The 22454-nt window shown below is 33.6% G+C and overlaps 1 protein-coding gene across 1 annotated transcript in view; it reads right to left on the bottom strand.

Moving 5' to 3' along the window:
* Positions 1 to 22454, bottom strand: part of NCAM2 (neural cell adhesion molecule 2) — a 402212-nt gene that overhangs the window by 83076 nt on the left and 296682 nt on the right. The window contains exon 9 of the mRNA XM_004675306.1: positions 17577 to 17727. Coding sequence (XP_004675363.1) covers positions 17577 to 17727 — 151 coding nt within the window. The remainder of the gene's footprint in view (positions 1 to 17576; positions 17728 to 22454) is intronic.

Here is a 22454-nt window from a genome sequence, read left to right as displayed (position 1 = left end):
AAACAATTTGCTTTTGCACACAAAGTTATCTATTGAGTAAAATGAGCAATTATTTACATATGTAGAATCTGTTTCTGAATCAGTCCTTATTATAAAGTGAGATTTTAGGATAAAAAAACAGTATCGATTGTCTTGGGTCATTTTTAACCTTTCTTAGTCACATAATTTATCTTGTAAAATATTTTAAAACAGATAGGAAATCTAAATTAAAGTAGCAATATCTGAACTAAATTCATTTTTCCTGAAATATAATTTTCGATTCTTATTAAACCAGTGATGATTTAATCAAGAGTAGTTAATTTGAAAGTTAATCAGTTCCTAATCAGTTTCTATGACACTCTGTCAATGTTCAAGTCCCTACACAGCCCTCAGTTAAGAGAGAATAGACAATATATCACTTTATTAAAATTAAAAATATTCTAATACAACAGCCAATTAATTGGCAATTCACTTAAATTAAATGGAATTCACTTAAATTAATAAAACATGTTTTAAGGGGAAAAATATTTCTTTCAAGGCCAGGAATGACAAAGTAAAGTATCTAATGACATAACTGATTAAGGTTCCAACTAAGAGAGAAGCTAAACTTCCTGATATTCACGGAAAACTAAGCTCATACCGATATGTATCTCTAAATAATATTATATTGAATAACACATGAAATATAATATTTTTAGCATTATAATATCCTAGAGTGATTTATATAACTTATTTGTACATAAACATAGCCCGATATGAAAATTGCATGCTAATTAATAGTTAATAGATGACTTACAGTCTAGTTTGTCCATATATGTGGGCTATGTATATTGAATTATTATAACTTGATCATACACTTAGGGCAAAATTTGAATATTCTCTAAAAGCAAGATTTGCCACTAATTTCTCGACTGATATTCTCAATGGGAAATTAATTTGAAATTACCCATGTTTAATGTATATGTGTTATAGGCAAGAATGTTACACTGAAAAGTCCAGCAAAATATGTATTTGTGTATGAGGTAAGAACATGTTGATGTTATGTTTACAATAAAATAGAAACTAAATTCCTACATATAAGACCTTAAAAATCTGAAAACAAAGGAAGATGGCAATATTGACTGACACAAGATTGATACTTAATGAAATCAAAAGATTATTATTAAATGACTAAGAAAAAAAGATTTGACTTGGATATAGGCACAATGTTAGAAGGCTAAAGAATGCAACCGTATTTTCTGTTGATTAATCAATCAGTCCAACTTTCTCAAAAATTATGATTTTATAAAGGTAGGGCTTTCACATCATAAAAAGCTTCAAATGTGCAGAATTATTTTAACCAATACAAAAAATGTAGGGGGGATACGGAATGAATATGGCATAAATAAAAGTGCAGAAATAGCAGAAGTGGTAATATAGATCACATAATATTATATGGTATATTTATAGCACAACTGATAGCATGCACTATACACTATATGATGATATATTAGCATACATTGCAATCTTCATCATCTAGATATATAATTTATAGCTATGGATCTATACTAATAGCCAACTATTTCTCTCACACAATAGAAAGCTCCCTATGCACAACTTGCTTACATTTACTTAAGCTGCTGTTGGACAGGAAAAGGGCTGAACTGGGACATTTCAGTTCTGATCTCATGACTTTGACAAATCTTTGACTCAGAGGCACCAGCAGAAGAGGAAACAGCAAGAACTCAATATTTCACTTCCTCAAAGTTGGAATCAGAAAAAAACATGCAATCCTGTCTATACCAATAGATGCGTCTATACCAATAGATGCATAAAGAACATTCAAGACTGGGGGCAAGGGGTGGGAAGGAACAAGGGTGCTCAAGGGACCATTATGGGAGTAAAAAAGTATCAGTGTGTGAAATCCTCTTCTACAGGGGGCCAGTCATTGCAAACACAATGAAGAGGGTAGAAGTGTCCAGAGAGGAGCCAGATCACAAAGGGCTCTACAGGCCACACAGGACTCAGGGCTCTATTCTAAAAGTATTGGGATCAGCTAGAGGAATTTAAGGAAGCGAGCAGTCTGCTCAAACTTGCCTTTTACAATTCAGGATGCCGCCTATCAAATGGACCAGAGACCCCCCCAATATGGAAGCCTGAGGTTACTGCAGTAATCCAGGTGGTAGCTGCCCCTCTGAAGAGACAGTGTAAGAGATTGAGAGATCTGGTCTGATTCTAGATGTATTTTTGAGGAAAATAAATAAATAAATAAATAAATATTAGTTATGTTTACACTTAAAAAAGACTGTCTTCAGCACTGGTAGGTAGCAAGTCATACCTATTTAACTACTGCAAAATAGTATTGCTGACATGCTATGCATTGCCCTTGAAGAGTGGCAATGGGATGATCGCAAACCTATTTTGTACAGCAGGCCCTGGGATAATATTTTATTCAACTTTGTTTCATTTTAACTACAAAAATAAAGCAATTTCTAACAGGAGCCACCGTCTGTGGAGTCTTTGTGTTCCGTGGACTGTGGAGTTTGTTCCTGGTGCTCAAGGCTAGTCCCTCCTCTCAAAGATGTTCACAAAGGCCAGTTGGTATTTATTAACTGGTGAGCCCAGCCTTGTAAAAGAGTTACCCTGTAGTTTCTGTCCACTACAACCTGTACTGGTAGGTGGTCTGGGAGAAAATTAATGAATGAATACAAATTATTATTTAATATTAGAAGTGTTTGCAGTCTTTATTTAGAAGTGTGGTGATAGATCTGTGACCCAGACTATGTCTCAGGAACTTAACTCTTGTTTATATCAATTATGGTATGGAAGAGTGGTTTCTTGTCACTTCACTTCTAAACCACACACGTCATTTCCAAATTTTTAAGAAACTATGACTGTGTCTGAGAACTCCAAAAACATTGTTCTCAGTTATCATACTCCCTAGCATAATCATTCTCAAATGTTTTCTTCACTATAAGATTTAAAAAAAAGTAGCATTGGTAGGCATTAGACTATCTTATCATTAGAATATCTTAATTAGAAACAGACATATATTGATATATATTCCAGACCAATAAATCACAGTGTGCAGTGTATAAAAATACCTCTCGTATCTCGACCGTCCCTAATACATCTCCATCTCCTCTAGGCCATAATCAACACCTGATCCATTTTAGGGGTACCTTCCTTACTGGTATCTCAGTTTATATTTAAGATGTTACCATCTTGCTTACTCTATGAAGGACACCCTTCACTTCTAACATTTAAACTTTTATGATGAAGAACTTATGAAGTTCTACATTACCTCTCTTTTCCTATTTCATGTCCTTGTCTACATTTGGGAGAATTTATTCCTTAACTCCTTGTCATTCCTAACCCCCCCTTTTTTTTTTTTTTCGCTTTTAGCTCTTCTGACTAATGGTCCATTTATCTGATCACATTTTGGTATTACACACCTTAATGTAGTAATGTGAGTTTACGTCCATAAGAAAAACATGAATACCTTAAGAATGAGAATTTTGCCTTTTGTATACTTCTCTACAGAACTGAATTTATAATTGACATTCAATAGATACTCAGTAAATTACAGTTAAATAAATGAATGAACATGCTATCTATGAAAAGGAAATAAAATGTGGCAATATGTAACCTAGACATCATCACTGCATTTACCAGAGGATGAAGTTTACCAACATTTGCTGGACTTTCCTAACATTGCAAAATTTCTACTCCAATGCAACATTGTATCTGTAGTGATACCTTATCCTTCATAGACTCTCACTGCCTAGTTTGTGAAGTTAGCCCCTTAAATTAGCTAAGTACTAATTGCCCATGTTTTTTTAATATCTAAAACAACTTGACAATTTTTCAGTTATTGAATTTTTCTCACTTGATTTATGCTAAGGAAAACTATCAAGGGAATAAAAACTAATATATCCTTTGGCACATTTAGAGGATAATTCAATTAATAATTTCATAGATCCAGTTCTAGTGTATGTTCACTCGTATGCAGAATCAGCTATGGCAATTAACTGGATTCAGCCTGTGTGCCATGGGGATGGTAGTAGCTGCATGGAATACGAAATTAGATGTGTGCTTACTGCCAATCAACCACACACTGGATGTGCATTTTCTATACCAAATTTGAGCTGTCAGATTATGCAAATCTAAGCAGAAGAATGTGCATAGTATCTGTTAAGAATATATAAATATGTGTGTGTGTGTGTGTGTGTGTGTACACATACACACTCATCACAATCATACAGATGTTCATATGTGACTCAGGCCATAGTTGATTTCTAACTTAATGCTAAAAAGAATATGGATATTACTGATCATAAGAGGAGCTTGATTATGAAGGGAACTAAAAAACTTTTTATTATTATACTTCCTCTCTAGTCCTAACCATTTTGCTTCTTAAATCAAGTATACAAATATTAATATAAAATGTTTGCTACCTATCACTGTTTTGTCCTCTCGTGATTTTATATAAATTTTTCATAAAAGTATTTTAAGGACTGTATTATTTCAATCATCTACAATTTCACAATACATGTAGAAAACAAAGCTTAAATACTTATTAAAGTTGGAAAGGAATCTTTATAAATAATTTTTTTTTATCTAATGATGAATTTTCTAGCTAAATCATTAATTTCACATATGGCAAAATTATCTCCCAAAATCGGTATTAGAGACTTAAGCTCCCAGGTCTGTTAACTTTACTGATTTAAAATATAAAAAGCAAACTAAAACATTTCCATCATTATAGCTTAAAGTATATTCATGAAGTAATGGAGTACATAGGGTATAATAATGAAAAACAAATACAGTATTCTTGTCAATATAATATTTGAATTAATAATAACAGCCTGTATATGGCTCTTATTATGTGTAATTTCTAAGTATGTTATACAATTAACAAATTTACATTACGTATTATTGTAAGCACTATTGCTTTTATATTTATCACTCCTCAATCACAACTCTGAGACGTGGAAAGTTGTGAAATCCTCTTCTGACTTCCTTTATATATTGTAAATAAAAATCAGCAACAAATCATCACATATTCATAATTTTCAAATAACCATAGTATTATTAATTCAAATTAGATAATCTCACTATTTCTTTCCTGTATCTTCTGCTTATATTGACACATATTTTATATTTTAATGTGCATTTATCATACTTATTTAAATAAGTGACAATTACAAAAATTACTCTTACAATACAGCAAAATAATTTAAGCTATGGTCCTCCTTGGTGACACAACATGTGTGCAAGTGTGATCCATAGAATTTAGCATCTACCTCATGACCCAATTTTTGGTCTAATTGGACCTATCTTTCAGCATTTCAGCCAGCAAGAGGAATAAAAGCAGAGAAAAAGTCAATGTCTTCTATTTTTCAGATACTCCATAGAATTTATACAAAAAATGTCTCTATTGAGGGCCCTCCCTTGTGGGGTAAAGGGTTAAAGTGCAGGACTGCAAAGCTAGCCACAGCTACCCACTAGGGAGGTGACCCACAGGGCGCAGCAGACCTCTCTTGACACACACGCTGCTCCCCTCAGCAGTGTACTTTGTCAATCTGCCCGTTCTGCTCCCCACTCTGTGGAGGTGAATCCTCTCACTGTCCCTGCACTTCTGGCCTGTTTTGCATGTAGAAATAAATAAATCTTTTAAAAATAATTAAGCTAGATATGATGAAAATAGTAAGATGACATGAAATAAATCATAAGGAATATATCTGAAGTACACTGAAAATGATCAAACAATATTGACAAAAATTATTTGCTTATAATAATCATTTGTGTGCATGGACAATTTTTGAGCAAAAAATGTTTATTCTCTACTTTTGTTTCCTTAAATACATATACTACCTATCATATCTTGAGCATTAAATATGCTATAGAAAGTGGAAAAAGCTATATAGAGTAGCTTGCAATATACTATTATATACAATGTTTCTATTGTAACTGAAGCTTTATAACAAATTAATGATTTTAAAATGACAGAAGCTTTATAACAAATTAATGATTTTAAAATGACAGAAGTTAAAACATATAAAGTCAAATACATTGTTAACCACACTCTGAATGAAATACAGCCATATGTCTAAGGGTTTTATAAGGGAAACACTGAGTATAAAAAGTCAAAAAAAATGTAATAAAGAAATATGTAGGGAAATTGTACTATAATATGATTTATTAGAATATGATTTGTAAGTTTTACATATCCATTTTTTTCTAATTGAAGTAATGCAGTTCCTAAAGTTCTTTGTTTTTTAGACACATAAGATCTCTTCTTTAAGGTTATTTTTACCAGACACACCCACCACCAAAACATCCATATTCTTTCAACATAATCCACTTTTATGGATAAAAATATGTATTTCACTTATAGAGACTTTTCATTAATTTTATAACAGGTTGGATAAAAATATAAAAGATCTTTGAAAAATGATTAGCATAAATACTCATAAAAAGCATGGCTACTTAGGACAAAAAAATATTTAAATCAATGACTCAAGAGTAAATGAATTATAATACAACTTTATGAAGTCAGAAATAAAGGCATCAAAATAAAAGGTATCTTTTTGGTATTTATCTTACTACATTTAAAATAACTCATCATTAAAAGCTTTTTGGTAGGTTGTAGAGAAGGCAGAAATAGTTTATCTTGCAGCAAACCTAGAGCAGAGAAGAAACTGAATCTGGGAGACACATAAATATGAGATAAAGGGATCATTGCTTATAAATGCAATAACTCAAATTATCAAATTTAATACTGCATAGATATAGAATCATTATTATCTTATGCATATGCACTACATCTTTCAAATACTATGATAATTTTACACTTTTCCAAGACAATTTTTTCTATTACTGTTCAGTTATGTGGCCTCTGTCATATTAGTTATAAGTGCATTACATTATTTCTAAGTGCATTATATTATTACACTTTCTAAGATATTCCACATAATCTAGTCGCTTATATAAATGCATGTATGAAATGTTTGTATGTCCAATCAATCATCTTACACCTGTGAAAAGTTCTACCATGCACTATTTTTAGTACTATACCATGAATATTACTAAACTAATTATGAAGGCCTTGTAATGAAGAGACAAAAATACTGTTTATTTCTTTATTGTCTTTAGGGCAACTGATTAATATGATGTTGACTTTTCTTAGCTCATATGTGATACTGATACAAGCAAATTTGAAGCCTTTCATTATAAAATACAGATATACATGTTTCTGAAGGCCTTAATATTATTATTTGAGTATCTGACAGTTCACTCCCAGGTATCTATATCTGGCATGGCTTGGGCAGACTTCACTCAACAAGAATTCCCAGTGGAAGAGGAACGCATTACTCTGCTATATTAGCATGGCCACAACTGAATAACTTTTTTGAGTTATACAATTAGAGAAAACCCTTGAAAATTGCTTCGGTCATGAATCAGATGTGTTCTCTTGTGTTTCTGCCATCACCATGCATGGGATGGTCCTTGACTCCTGAGCCTGGTAACAACTTTGACAACACATAGAGCGGACCCTTGCTGCTTGAAACAGAGCTCCTTACCCAAGATCTGCCTGGGTCACAGATTTCAGCTAAACATAAGAATAATTATTGAACACCAGAGAGCTTGAAAGTGTTATTTATGTGTAATTTCTTATCACTAAGCTAACTGGTGTATCACACTCAGCAACTTTAATTTTTTTTTTCTCTTCTGGTTTTTTCCCTTTTTTCCATTTTTTTTTTCTCTTCTGGTTTTTTCCCTTTTTTCCATAGTATGTATTGCTATTTCACTTTCTTTGGTGGAGTGTCAGATCCAAAATTTCATTGTTTTCTAGTTGCTCTACTCAACAACTAGAAAAATGATGGGTGTATAATACATGCACAATAATGTTGATGCATGAAAAAATACAATCAAAATCTAACTTCAGTATACCTACTTTCATTTTTTAAAATGAGTTTAAATTCATCCCTGCCTATTTTCAAACCTGAAAACTGAAATTTAGAAAATTTAAATGATTTGAACAAATTTGTTAAAATCTCAAGATAGCTGTTCATCTCATGACATTTAAACATTAATTCTTAGAGATCTATTTACTTATGTATTCAAAAACTGGGGTACAGGCCAGAGGTGCAAGGGGTTAGAGGATCCACCAGAGACAGAGTGGGGAGCAGAACAGGCGGATCTACGGAAATACACTGCTGAGGGGAGCAGCAGGGAGACGTGTGCTGTGTATATGGGTCAGCACCCTGGCTGGGGACCTAACTCATGTCAGAGTTTAACACCAATGTGTCCTTAACCCCTGCATCACCAGAAAGGCTCCATTTCATTATATTAGAAACCTACTCAATAGTTTGAATCATTACAAACTTGGCTTAAGGCAGTGGATTAGGTATGAACAAGACATCGATTAAGACAAATCTGTCCTCTAACCTGTTTCAATGAAATCGATATTAGAATGCAAAATAATAACAATAATAATAATAATAATAATAATAATGATGATGATAATGATAATAATGATCCATGGTCAGAACTCAGACTATTGGATTGAAGTTGCTGGAATGAGCTCTTCCAAGAATTAAGTACCTTAGGACTTTTGGTGGCCATGTTACTCTGTACTGAGTCGTAGAGTGGCATATTTGAAGAGGTTCATTTATTAAAGTATAACCCAAGGGAGGAGAAAGAAGAAGCTTTGTTTTTAAATTAATGTTGTTACCCACAAAAAATACATACTCTGGAACTCTATTCCCCAACATGATGGCGTTTGAAGATGAAGGCTTTGGGAGGTAGTAATTTTAGATAATGCTATGAGTGTGAAATACCTGAGATGGGGTTGATGTCCTTAAGAAAGAGGAGACACTCTCTTTCTGCCTACAGGCACCAAGGAGGGGTTAAGTGATGATATAATTAGCACAAAATGTCCTAACTAAGAAACTAACCACTCTGGTGTACAATGCTGAACTTCCAGACTTCAGAACTAAAATAAGAAGCATGTGCTTGTGTTTACATCACTAAAACATTTGATTATAGAAGTCAAAATATGACACTTACGGACTGGTGAGAACTAAAACCCCTGCCCTCCCTGGTGACACAGTGGGTTAGGGCGAAGCACTGCAAGCTAGCCACTTCAGTGCAAATTCGATCCCCCATCCCGGAGGAGGCCCACAGGGTGCAGCAGACCTTTTCTGACCTGCCCACTGCTCTCCTCAGCAGTGTACTTCATCAGTCGGCCTCTTTTGTTCCACAATTCTGTCTCGGGTGAATCCTCTCACCGTCCATGCACCTCTGGCCTGTACCCCACTCTGGTATACATTAATAAATATTTTTTTTTTTTAATGAACTAAAACCCCTTTGGGCAAGGCCTTCATCTCAGAGGAAGGACAGATATAGTGGCAAACGGAAACTAAATTTCCATATTTGTGACCACTGAAGCTCAGCTGGTGCCAAGAACTGATAAATCTAGTAGCCACATAAAATGGCTTGTTTTTGTCTGATATTTGCTGTTTCTTAAGTTGATCCTGTCAAGACTAAATATTTACTAAAAATTTCTTAAGACCTTTTGGGTTAAAATTCCTTAAGAACTGGGCCCTCCCTGGTGGCACAGCAGGTTAAAGCACAGCGCAAAAAAGCTTAAGCCACTTTTGCATGAGTTCGATCCCTGCCTGCCCCAGAGGTGACCACATGGCGTGGCAGACCTCTCCTGACCCGCCCGCTGCTCCCCTCAGCAGTGTACTTTGTCGATCTGCCTGTTCTGTTCCCCACTCTGTCTCTGGTGAACCCTCTCGCCGCCCCTGAGCCTCTGGCCTGTACCCCAGTTCTGTATGTACAAATAAGTAAATCTTTAAAAAAAAAATACAGCTAAGGGACCAGGAGAAAGAAATGGGGGCAACTGGAATAAAGAGAAAATAAAAAACAATGAAAAATGATACACCAGGGACACTGTACAAGAGTGGAGAGGGAATAGTATCAAAACTGGGGTGGGGTGGTAAATCCACAGGGATTATAACTGAGGTGAAAAATGAACAAAATGAAGAATGATGTAAAAAATAAAATGACTAAATAAAAATATACAGCTGAGCAGTAAAGATTGTTCATCATGTCCTTTTAATATTCTGCATTTCTTATCTTGTGGATATAGAGATGAGTTTTATTTTTCTTTCAGATGCTGTCCTTGAAATTATCATACTGAATATAAAACCTAAATAGTTGCTGACTTTAGAACCAATTTATTTCTGCAAATGAGCCGGCCATCTTTCAAATTTGAACAAGTTACATAAATTATGGTGGGTGTAAAAGTTAGGGTCAAAAGACAAGATTTTAAATCGCAGATATAAAATGTGTGTCTGCTATGACCAAGGAGTTTTCAAATATCTAAGTGTTTAGTTAGAGTATATTCTTTAAATGTTGAAGAATTTCACATCTTACTTACTTCATCCCATATTTACAGGAGATAATGTTACTAGACTCATTCTATCTGACCAATTGCAAAGCCTGAAGAATTTATACATAACTACAAAGAGGGAGATTTAATAATTCTATGAAATACATGCAAATATCTAACATGGATCTGCTATAAGATTAGTTTGTACCCTTATATATTTTAAAGGTTTATTATATTGCTGATGACGTTTTTACCACAGGAGAAAAAAATTCATTTAAATATTGCTATTTAAGTCTAACATGAAATGGAAGAATGTGCACAGAGCTCAATGAGAGAAAAATGTAAATGAAAAATTCAGTATTTCCTTCACATGCATTGTTACCATGTAACTGTTAAATTAAATTTGCCACATAAAATAATTAAATTTAATGAATAGTTAATAAGTAGTGAGTACCTAGTCAAAAAACTTAATGACATTCTAATTGTAATCAAACATATTATGTAATTGGTGCTTATTGCATTAAGCCAGATATTGCATGCCTATTAGTGCTTTTGTTTTATAAATTGGAACTTTAGTTCAACCCATACTTCTTCATAAGGGTAATTCCTTTGAAATGTTGGAAATGAACTGGCAGGATTCCAAGGACTTTGCTTAAGGTGAAACACAAAAGAGCTATTGAACAGAACAACAAAAATAGGCTTAATCTCCAAAACACCTAAGTTTAGTGCTAATACAGTAAATGTGGCTGGTGTCAAATCATAAATGGCTCCTTCATTCCTCAGTTTTAGCAAATTCTACTGTATGCTTTTGAATCATGAAGTGAAGACCAAAGTAATATTTTTGTAACAATTTGCAACTTCTTCCTAGTTCTTATCGTTTCTATAATCTTCTGATTCAACCATACATAGTAAAATTATCCTTACCATTTATAGCAGACAAGTATATATTTACCATAAAAACATTTCATAGAATTTTAGGTAAGGTATTGAAAATTTAATTTTACAAATTTGTCAATGAAAACTTCTACTTTGTAACAACAACAAAAAATTACCAAGACAAAAGCTTATTGGATATCTTTTCTACTTATCATTAGTATAATACAATACCCAATCAAAGCTTCTAACAATCTTCATGTGAGAATAAAATACATTAACGTTAGTTTAAAAAAAGTTTAGAGAGATGATAGAGGGAATTAAGAACCAGTTCCCCATTTTCTCATTCTTATTTCTTTGTTCAGAGGACAGGTGCTATTTGAAGAGCTTCCAAGTGATACTGAATCTAAAATTTGTACAGAAGTAAAAAGGAACATTGGAATTAAACCAACACAAGATGTATGCTGTGGTGGTGATCTCAGGTACCAGTCAGAGAAGATGGTACCATATAATTTTGTGCATAAAACCACAAAAATCTTAACCCAAGTCCAGAGCTTTGCATGCCTAGTATAGAAATAAATCCCCATAACAAGGGCCTGAGGACAAAGACTAACACCACTCACAAGGAAGCAACAGAGAGTGCAGGGGTATTTACCTACTTAAAACGGCTTTGTCATATGGTTGTCAGAAGACCCAGTGAGATGCTATTTACATTATCCAGGTCACAATAAAACACTTTTGACCTTAAATGAATCAAGTGATAAGACCATTCCAATGGTGTTAATCAGATACAGATTTTAGAGAAGCAATTATGACTATGCTTTATCAGGTAAGAGAAAACATACTTCAGGGCCTCTCTGGTGGTGTAGACATTAAAATTTCAGCACCGTTGAGCTATTTCCAGACATTACAGCACGAGTTCTATCCCTGGTGAGGGAACTACCCACATAAGGGCAGCAAACTTCCTCTGCCTCGCCTGCTGCTCCCCTCAGCAGTGTATTTCAGTGTATCCTGCTCTGCTCCCCACTCTGTTTCTGGGGAATCCTCTCACAGCCTCCCCCATACCTCTGGCCTACATCCCCGTTTTTGTATGTATAAATACATATTAAAAAAAAACATACTTAAAATTGAATAAAAATTAAGATATGTTAGTGGTAAAACAAAAAATTTAAAGTACAAAATTATTTGGAAACTAGAGGAGTATATATCATATATACTCACTGGGTCCTCCCTGATGGTGCAGAGGGTTAAAGCACAACACTAAGAAGCTAAAGCCACTTCAGCATGAGTTTGATCCCCAGCCCCCAAGGTGACAGCAGACCTCTCCTAACCAATCAACTGCAGCTCCCCTCAGCCGTGTATTTCATCAGTCAGCCTGTTCTGCTCCCCACTCTGTCTCTGATGAATCCTACCACCGCCCTTGTACCTCTGGCCTGTACCCCAGTTCTGCGTGCAGAAATTTAAAAAAAAAAATCTTTAAAAAACCTCACTTGGTAGACTCAGTAATCTAAATTAGAAAATATTTTGGGGTAAAATTACCTGTGTATACCTTTTAAGTTGATTTTTGTCTATTTTGTCACTTAAAACCACTGCTTCCTTTTTGACTTTATGTATGGGTGACCTATACATAAAGGCGGGAGGAGTTAGTTTCCTACCATTATTGTGTTGATGGCCAATGTCTCCCTTCAGCTTTGCTTATATCCTGCCTTATATATTCTGGTGCTGCTGTGTTGGGTACATATATGTTAATATTTGATCCCTGTATCATTACATAGCATCCATATTTGTCTTTTGCTATCATTTTTGGCTGAATATCTTATTTATACAAATGCAGAGGTTCCTGATTTTTAAAAATTTCCATTGGGTTAGAGTACTATTTTCCACTCTTTTATTTTTAGCCAGCGTTTGTATTTACAGTTTAAGTGAGTCTTTTATAAGCAACATATAATTGAATTTTATGTTTTATCCTCTCCTGCCAATCTCCATCTTTTGAGTGGTGAGTTCACGTCATTTATATTTTGGATGCTTATTGATATGACCATTGATTGCATTATTGAGTATATTGATGGTATGACAGCTGTTTTGTTTTTTAATTCATGGTTCTCTTTATTTCCTTATTCAAGGAATAAGGAAATTTATTCCTTATTCCTTATTCCTTATTCATTTCACCTGATATGTTCAGGAACATTCTGAAGGATAGATTGTATACCGGGATAAAACACTGTTTCAACAAAATGGAGATGGAAATTAGTTCAAGTGTATTATCTTATCAAAGTAGGACAAAATCAGAAGTCAACCAAAGGAAGAAAGAGGAAATCAGAAATGTGGAAGTAATACCCCATTGAAAAATCTATTGGGTCAACAATAAAATCAAAGTTGAAACTAAAAAGAAAACAAAGCATGAACACAAAATGAAGACACGACTTACCAGAATTTATGGGATATGGCAAATAAAGAGTACTAAGAAGGAAGTTTGTAGTAATAAAGTCCTACCTCAAGAGACAGGAAGTATCACAAATACTATCCTAAGCTTTCACTTAAAGGAACTAGAAAAACAAGAAAGACAAAACCAAATATCAGTAGAAGGAAAGAAATAATAAAAACTTGGTAAAGTAAACAAAATAACGATCAATGAAATACAGAGCTGTTCTCTCTAAAAATTATTAAAACATACAGGGTTTTAGTCATAACAAAAAAAGAAGAAAGAAAAGAATGAAGTGAAATTACAGCAGATACTACTAGAAACACAATGGATATGAAAAGGTTTTATTAAAAATAATATTGTAACAGATTAAAAATCTAGAAGAAATAAATTCTTAAAGACATATGAAGACAGAAAAGAAAGACACTCCCATTTAAAAAAAAAAAAAAGCTCAGAAGCACATGTAATTTCATTGGTAAATTCTACCAGATTTCCAGAGAATTAACACTTTTACTGTTCAATATATCCAAAAAAATTGATAAGGGAAAACTTCCAAATACATACTATGTAGGAAGTATCCTGATTTTGAAGCTAGACAAAAATATCAGGGAGAAAACCCAAAATACTTCAGGCTAATACCTCTGAGGAACAGAGATGTGGAACTCCTCAACAAAATAGCAGCAAAAACCAGTTCAACAGTACATTTGATTATTGGGGTTTATTTCAGATAATTAAGGGTTGTTCATACAAAAATGTGTGATAGATCACATCAATAAAAGGAAAGGAAAAAATGATTATGGCAGATAAAAACCAATCATTCAAGTTGCCATGGATTTTTTTTAGCAGGAATGAGATTGCAAAATCATAGGCCAACATCTAAAAATAATGTCAAACAATTCTTTCTATTTCTTTTTAAGAAATAGACCCTTCAGTAAAAATGCAGGAGAATATTTTCTGATGGAAAATTAGCAGACTTTACCCTAAACAAATATACTCAAAAAAAAAAGAGTAAAAAAGAAGATTAAAATATTTCAATCTTTAAAGTATTACTTTTTAATTCTATAGACTGAAGTGTTAGATTTGTATATCATTGTCCCTAAGAAACACTTAAGCAGAAGAAAATAAAAACAAACAAAAAATACAGATATTGCCAAAGTGGAAGTAAATTATTAGATTTTTCTCAACAACTCAAAAGATGGCAGGAAATGCCAGAATAGTATAAATTAACAGAATGGAAAAGGCAGAAACAAACAGACTCTAATGACATCATATCAGTATCTCTTTAAACTTAATAGTTTAAACTGCTGGTTCACAAATTATGACCTAGTGCCAAATTCTACCCTAAAAACCTCTTATATGTAGCACTTACAGTTAAGGATGGTGCTTTCTTGTTAATGGCTTAGAAGAGGAAACATGTGACAAGATTTTAAACTGGTTTATGTGTGACACAGACCACCATATAAGGTCCAAAGCAATCTAAAACATTACCTGATTGGTTTGTGACCTTGGGCTTATGTACTCAAATTATAAGGTAACTGATGACAGTGTCAGAAAAGGTTGCATTTTATCATATGTGGTCTAAAAACACATATTATAAGTTAACATAGAAATATAAGCACATATAAATTAAATTGATGATATAAACCACATAAGCTAGTAAGTAAAAGAGAGTTTGTATCAGGTAGATTACTTCAGGTTAAAGATGTTAAAAAGAGTAATTCATGAGGAAGTCATATATGGCAGAGAGAAAAATGACCCCCTAAACACATTCACATACAATCATCAGAACCTGTAGGCATGTTAAATGACAATAGGGACTTTGTAGCATGATTAAATTAGTATATTGTATTGAGAATTTTATTGTAAATTATTCAAAGTAGGGCAAATGTAATGACAGGAAGTGTAAGATACAAAGATAATGAGGGAAGCAGCGTTCATTTCAAGCGATGTGAAAGACTTAATCTACTATTTCTGGCGTTGGAGATGGAAGAGGAACATGAACCAAGGAATGTGGGCAGATTATAGATACTGGAAAAAAAAAATGGGTTCATCCCTACATTTGCCAGGTAGTAAACAACCCTAATAATACTTGATTTTACCCCAGTGGACATCATTTCAGAATAGTAATTTTGGAAATGTAAAATAATAAATTTGCTGTTTTTAGCAATTGTTTGTGATCTTTGGTTATAGCAGCACTAAGTATTTTGGTTAATCCTCAAAATACTTAATGCAAACATTCACAGCGTTAAAGAAACAGTTCATAGTAACAGTGATGATTTTAATCTCCATAGGTCCCATAGAAGTGCTATGGAAAACCAATTAATCAATCAATCAAATCAATAAATATATAGAAAATGTAAACACTATTTTCACCTTTCTTGATCTAAATCATATTCATAGAATACTGAATTCTATTACTGCAGAATATACATACTTTTACAAGTAGAAGGCAGTTCTTATGCTTGGACCTAATTAAAACTGAATAATTATAAAGGAATCACAATATTTACAAAAGATTTTTACATAAGTCAAACACTGAAAAAATCCAAATGACCAAAAGGTGACTACAGAAGCTGTATTTTACATTGAAAAGTAGAAAAAAAAACTGCTATGTTATTCATTTACATGTGTGCATATTAATAATTACAGACTGCAAGAGCTAGTGAAAATAAAAATACTACTTCGCATTCTGTATGGATATAAGATTCTGATATAAAAACGTAATGATAGTTACAAAAAGTAGACAGTTTGCCTGGGAATGAAGGTAAAAGGTAGAAGACAATACAAAGTATCTTGAGCTAATACTTTGCAGTGATGGAAATGTTTGTCTTAATTATGCAATATTTTGGTGTGTACATATGTCAAAGTGATCCTATCTTTCCCTTTGTACACGGACATTTTATACTACTCCAATCATACATCAGTACTTGTAAAATAATACATATACCTTTCTAATTATTTACTATAATTTGAATAGTTAAATATTTAATTTTGAAAAAAGAAAAACTTGACCAAGAGCTCAATGAGGCATTAAATCTAGTTTTTTTTTAAAGATGTATTTAATTTGAAAGTAAATGTGAAAAAAAATATTTTATTGAGATATATTTGTTATTGAACCTCTAATCAATCTAGCTGCAGCAATTTCAGAGTATTCAAAGAATGCTCAAAGCATCATTGGGGAGAACAAGTTCCTTTCTGTCTAAATAAAAGACTATATAATTTCATGGTAAGATTTACTCTTAATATGTATCCTAGAAGTATTAAGCAGAATGAATATTTAAACTTTTAAAGCAAAAGAGAACTACATCTGTGACCAAAACCAACTATCCTTTCTTAGCAATCTGTCTTTGAGAGAACAATAAAATTCTAGATACTGTTTTTTAAAATACTATATAGGGGTCTCTCTTGTGGCACAGGGATTTTGTCTCAGTGCTATCACCACTACATCATGAGTTCAATCCCTAGCCATGGAGCTGACCCACATGGCACAGCAGACCTCTCCTGTCTCGCCCGCTGCTCCCCTTAGCAGTGTATTTCAGTAGATCCACCTGTTCTGTTCCCCACTCAGTATCTGGCAAATCTCTCACCCCCTGCACCTCTGGTCTACACCCCAGTTCTTCTATTAAAAATAAATAAAATCTTAAAGAAAATGAGTCCAGCTTCTGTTTTGAATTAAATGCTGCAAAACAAAATTTCAGTGTTCATAACAAACATCAAGGCCATTAAATATGGAACACTGAAATGCCCCAAAACTTCCACTAGATGTCCCTAATAACTGATTCTGTCTACATTCATTCCAAAGCTATGTTTTAAATACTGCAGAATGAACTATGAGTATTTTGATCATCTTACAAAGATTTATATTTTCTAAAGCAAGAGGGGTAGCGTTCATAAACATTCAAAATGAAATTAACTTACATTCTATATCAAGGTACATGCTCTTTTGGTGCCCTCCAATTCTACTTGCTGCGTCACAGTCATATCTCCCCGAATCTGTCAACTTCACATCTTTAATATGCAGTGATGAGCTTCCGCGCTGCCCTTTGACTTCAACACGGCCATCGGGGCTCTGTTTGCATTGATTCAGGAAAAAGAAAGATTTATGCTTGTTTTGTGCAAAATGGTGATGATACGTATGGCAATTGTCATATGCAAAATACATGTAAAGAAATTCTTACCTGTACACGTTTTATTTTTGAAAGAAGCAGTATTGTTATATTGATGAGTTACTGTTTTTAGTTTATCCATGTTGTCCTGTCTCCTTGCTTGTAAGGACAATGACATTTAGGAAAAACTTAGGCACATGTTTGTCAACCTCTTTACCTTATTATGCTCTTTGCTTTTAAAAAAGCTTGCATGTTCTAGAAATGGTTTTCTGGTATCCAATTATGTTCTTGCAAATTTAACAACAATACCCTTTTGATTCTGGCTGAAATCTACCAGCGAAAATGATATTCATACAGAACTTTATATTTCACCATGTAAGGAAAATATATTATGATGTATAAGAAAGTATTCAAGAGGAACTTATAGTTGTTATTCTCAAGCAAATGCAGCGGTACTGCTCATGAGTATAAACCCACATGAATCACAGACACATTACTAAAACCATAGCATGGTCATTCTTAGTCGATGGAAACGACATGGAGTGATTAATTACTTACTCCATGAATATTGACCCAAGTCAAGGAATTGCTTCTAATTCAATAATCTGTAGATTACAATTCAAATAAGAATTCTTGTGTGGAACATAATTACAATCCCTAAAATTGTTTGCTTAATTCGTTCTATTTTTATAGCAAACTACTGAAAGATAAAGTTTATTCACTGAATTATTTGTACATTCAGGAAATACACTGAACTTCTAAGACCTGTCATTCTTTTGAAACATATACTTTTTATTATGGAATTGACTCTTTTTTTTTGAGTGCCTCAATAAAATATTGTATGCCATATATTTAGAATGTGTATGCTATCATGTGTCTATGTAATAGCTTAATTTTCCATATGAAGAATTCGAATAAATTGAAAAGCATGTGTGCAATTTGTATTAAAATTATTGTCCTTAACTATAATAGCATCAAGACTACTTCGAAACATTTTTTGAAATGTGAAATTAATAGTACATGATCTCACTGCTACTGTATTTAATTTTAAGTAGGTATGCAATTTCATATAGACAAAATAGCTGCTTGTCTTATGTACAACTTACATTCTTTGAAAACAAAATATACTAGGGATGAATTATGTGCCTCAGATCAGGATTCAAGGCCAAACATATGTTCTCTAGCTTTCAAGCATGGCTTAAAAAATAATAATGTGAGGTTTTATGATATACAGTGCTGCCAAAATACTACCTTAATTAAGAAAGGGGGAAGCAAGAATTCACAGAAGTAAAATTCAGCACAGTAAATCAAAAGCCAATGGACAGTTTGCTGTCCAAGGTAACACACTACTAAATGTTTACTCTTTGGTTTAGTTTAATCACTAACTGGTTACTCTTTGGTCCTTATTGCACCTCTATTCATCAGTGACTCCTACTGAATGCTCTTCCTTCCTTATATACTGACTTCCCAAGTCTGTGATGCCAGGCCCACTCTCCTGATTTTCCTCCCAGTTCTTTCGACCTCTTAGTCTGGGTTGTAAGATCCTCTCTCTGGGTCTTTCCTGGTGGCTCAAAGGGCTAAAGTGCAGACTGAGAAGCAAGGCACAGCCAATTCAGCTTAGGTTGGATCCCCAGCATGAGCTGACCCACATGGCACAGCAGACCTCTCCTGTCAACCCTGCTGCTCCCCTCAGCAGTGTACTTAGTCAATCTGCCTGTTCTGCTCCCCACTCTGTCTCTAGTGAATGCTCCCACCACCCCTGCATGTGTGGCCTATAACCCAGGCCTGTATGCATAAATGGATAAACCTTTTTTTTTTTTAAAGATTTATTTGTGCATACAGACCTGGGGTACAGGCCAGAGGCTCAGGGGCGGTGAAAGGCTTCGGGAGGGCCCTAAATGGATAAATCTTTTAAAAAAAATCCTCTCTCCCCAGTAGGTGTCTGTTCTGTCCTAGTCACTGATCTCTTCTGGTCTCTTTCCAACTCAATACACCATAATTTGGCAGTGATACTCCTACCCACGCTTACACTGATGATCACTTTTAATCTATATGCCATCCTTCCTACCCTGGAAATTCAGTACTGGAAAGCCACATACAGGCAAACCCCAGATATCTGTCTCTAACAGGATATGCAAATTTTAATAAATCTCCCCTTCCCTCTGCATCACCTGTTCTCACTAAGGGGTCTTTTTTGCATGAATGACACAAGTATGTTTTCATGCCCTGGCCATACTCTTCTGAGTTATGGACCAGTGTACAAAGCTTTATCTTTATATTTTAAGTGATAAGAAGTCACATTTTCATCTTGCTCAGCATCATTTCTAATTTTAGCACCTGTTTCTATAGTCCTATCTGCTCTCAGTCTTTCCTATTTACAGTCTCACTCATCCAGTCGAGTTGGAAAAATATTGACAGATGTCTCTGGATATTTCAAACAGAGCAATCACATTGAGGCTAAATGTGACCAAAAAAGACCCCATGACTATGCAAAAGTCAGCAACATTATTTCCTCTGTTTTCCAGCAAAAAATGATTCCAGCTGCAGAAATTATTTCTTGTGTAGTTAAGATTTTTTAAAGCAAACTTTTAATTCTCATATTAATTTTATGAGTGTTCACATCCCCAGGCTCTATGGTAATACATTTGTACTGTCTCAAAAATGAAACCCCAAATCCCTCATTTTAATGTTGAAGGTGAAATGTAAATATATTTTCCCATACAAAAAACTATCACTTTTGTAATAATGAAAGTTAAATTTAACTCTCTTGAAAAGAAACATGTCCTCTTGTTATTACCTATTGAAATTATGTGTTTTTTAACTTGTGAAAAATTATTGGTGTGTTTGAGTGACAAGTAAAATGTTGACATTTAAATGTTATCTGAAAATATTAATAGAAATTGCCTTAAATATTAATAGAGGTTATAGAAAAATAGTATTTGAGAGGGTTAGTGATTCCCTATGAAATTATAAGCCATTTCCAGACTTGGCATCAGCTCTGTAATAATGCATAAAATTCATTTATCTCAAATACTGACATCAGAGGACCAAAGTCACTCTGTCTCATATGACATTCCAAAAGATTCTGTGCTGGGACAATACATAAAGGACATTTTTGAAAGAAATTCATTTATGTATTGGCTTTAATTTTCTACCCAGTGAGGATTCATTTATGACAGCTGATACTTGATTAAGACAGGTTAGTGGGCATATTAGCTGTTCAGTTAGAGCTTCAGGTTCTATCACTACAAGACATGAGATTATTAGAAAGTAAAGTGTCTGCCTGTACATCGCTATTCCAATTCTTTACAGAAAGGCATTGTCTGAAATCTGATTTGCTATTATAATTTTTGCCTTCACAGGTCAGTTTTCAGGACTGCTTATTTGAATATTATTTTGCTAATTAATACAAGGATTTTCTAATATTTCTTCATTTAGGCAATACTTTCATCAATGATCTATGTGATAACTACCATCTTTTCATTATGCAACTATTACTAATTTTTCACTAAAGCTATAATGGTTTACAAAATTACATACGTCAGATATACAATGTTAAATTTGACATCTGTCTATACCGCGTTGTGATCATTAACAAAAGTCTTGTTTCACCCATCACTGTATAGTGAGTCATTTGTAAGTAACTCACTTGACTCAAGCCCAAACCCATACTCCTGACAACTATCGATCTGTTCTCTATACTTGTTGGTTTCTGTTTTGCTATCAGTTTTGTTTCTGTATATTCCACACATGTTATCATGTGGTAAATCCAATATAAATATGTTTGTTAAATTTAATTGCTGGACAATTAATTTGAGTGGTAGATTCAATATAAATCTGTTTGCAAAATTTAACTGCTGGACATTTAAAATATGTCATCATGCTTTGTAGGTTTTTTAAGTCTACATTTGAAAAATGGGTTTATTAGGAAAAGGAAAGAAAAAGTGACATCTGTGTTGACACAGGTGGGCAGAAGATCTGCTTACAGGATTTTTTTTTCTTACCTCACTATACATTAATTGCTATGCTGAAATTACAATCACAATATACAACTCATCTGAAGTAGCCTGTATTCCTTTAAAAGACCAAAAAGAAATGAAAAGATGTTTGACATCATTAGCCATTATGAAAATACAAATCAAAACCACAATACTATTTCACTTCCTCAGGGATGAATACGAAAATGATAAAAACCAACATTACCAAAGATGTAAGAAAATAAAACCACATGCATTGTTAGTGGAAATGCAAACTAGTGCAATGCTTGGGATAAAATGTCTGACAGTTATTCAAAATATTAAACATAGCGTCACTAGTTGAATCAACCATTATAATTCCAATAGAACATCCATGTCAACACAAAAATTTGTATATAAGTGTACACAACAGTTATGATAAAACAAAATGTCAGAGCAGTATAAAGGGCCATCTACTAATATATGCGTAAATAAGAGTCTTATATCCATGCAATGGAATACTGAGCAATAAAAAGAAATGTAGCTCTTAAATAAATTACAAAGTGAACACTATGACTAAGCAGAAAACGCTAGTACTGAAGGTTACAGTGAATATTTTTATCTATAGATATTGACTAAGTAGAGAAATCTACACAAATTAAAAGTACATCAGTGGCAGGTTAAGGTGAGGAGGTTGGAAGTAATATAGAAGCAGATTAGAATTTCAATTTGAG

Source organism: Condylura cristata, unplaced genomic scaffold (genome assembly GCF_000260355.1).
Source record: "Condylura cristata isolate star-nosed mole 26May11 unplaced genomic scaffold, ConCri1.0 scaffold00003, whole genome shotgun sequence".
NCBI lineage: Eukaryota > Metazoa > Chordata > Mammalia > Eulipotyphla > Talpidae > Condylura > Condylura cristata.
Note: the sequence above shows the minus strand (reverse complement) of the source record. Positions and strands in the feature narration are given on the sequence as shown.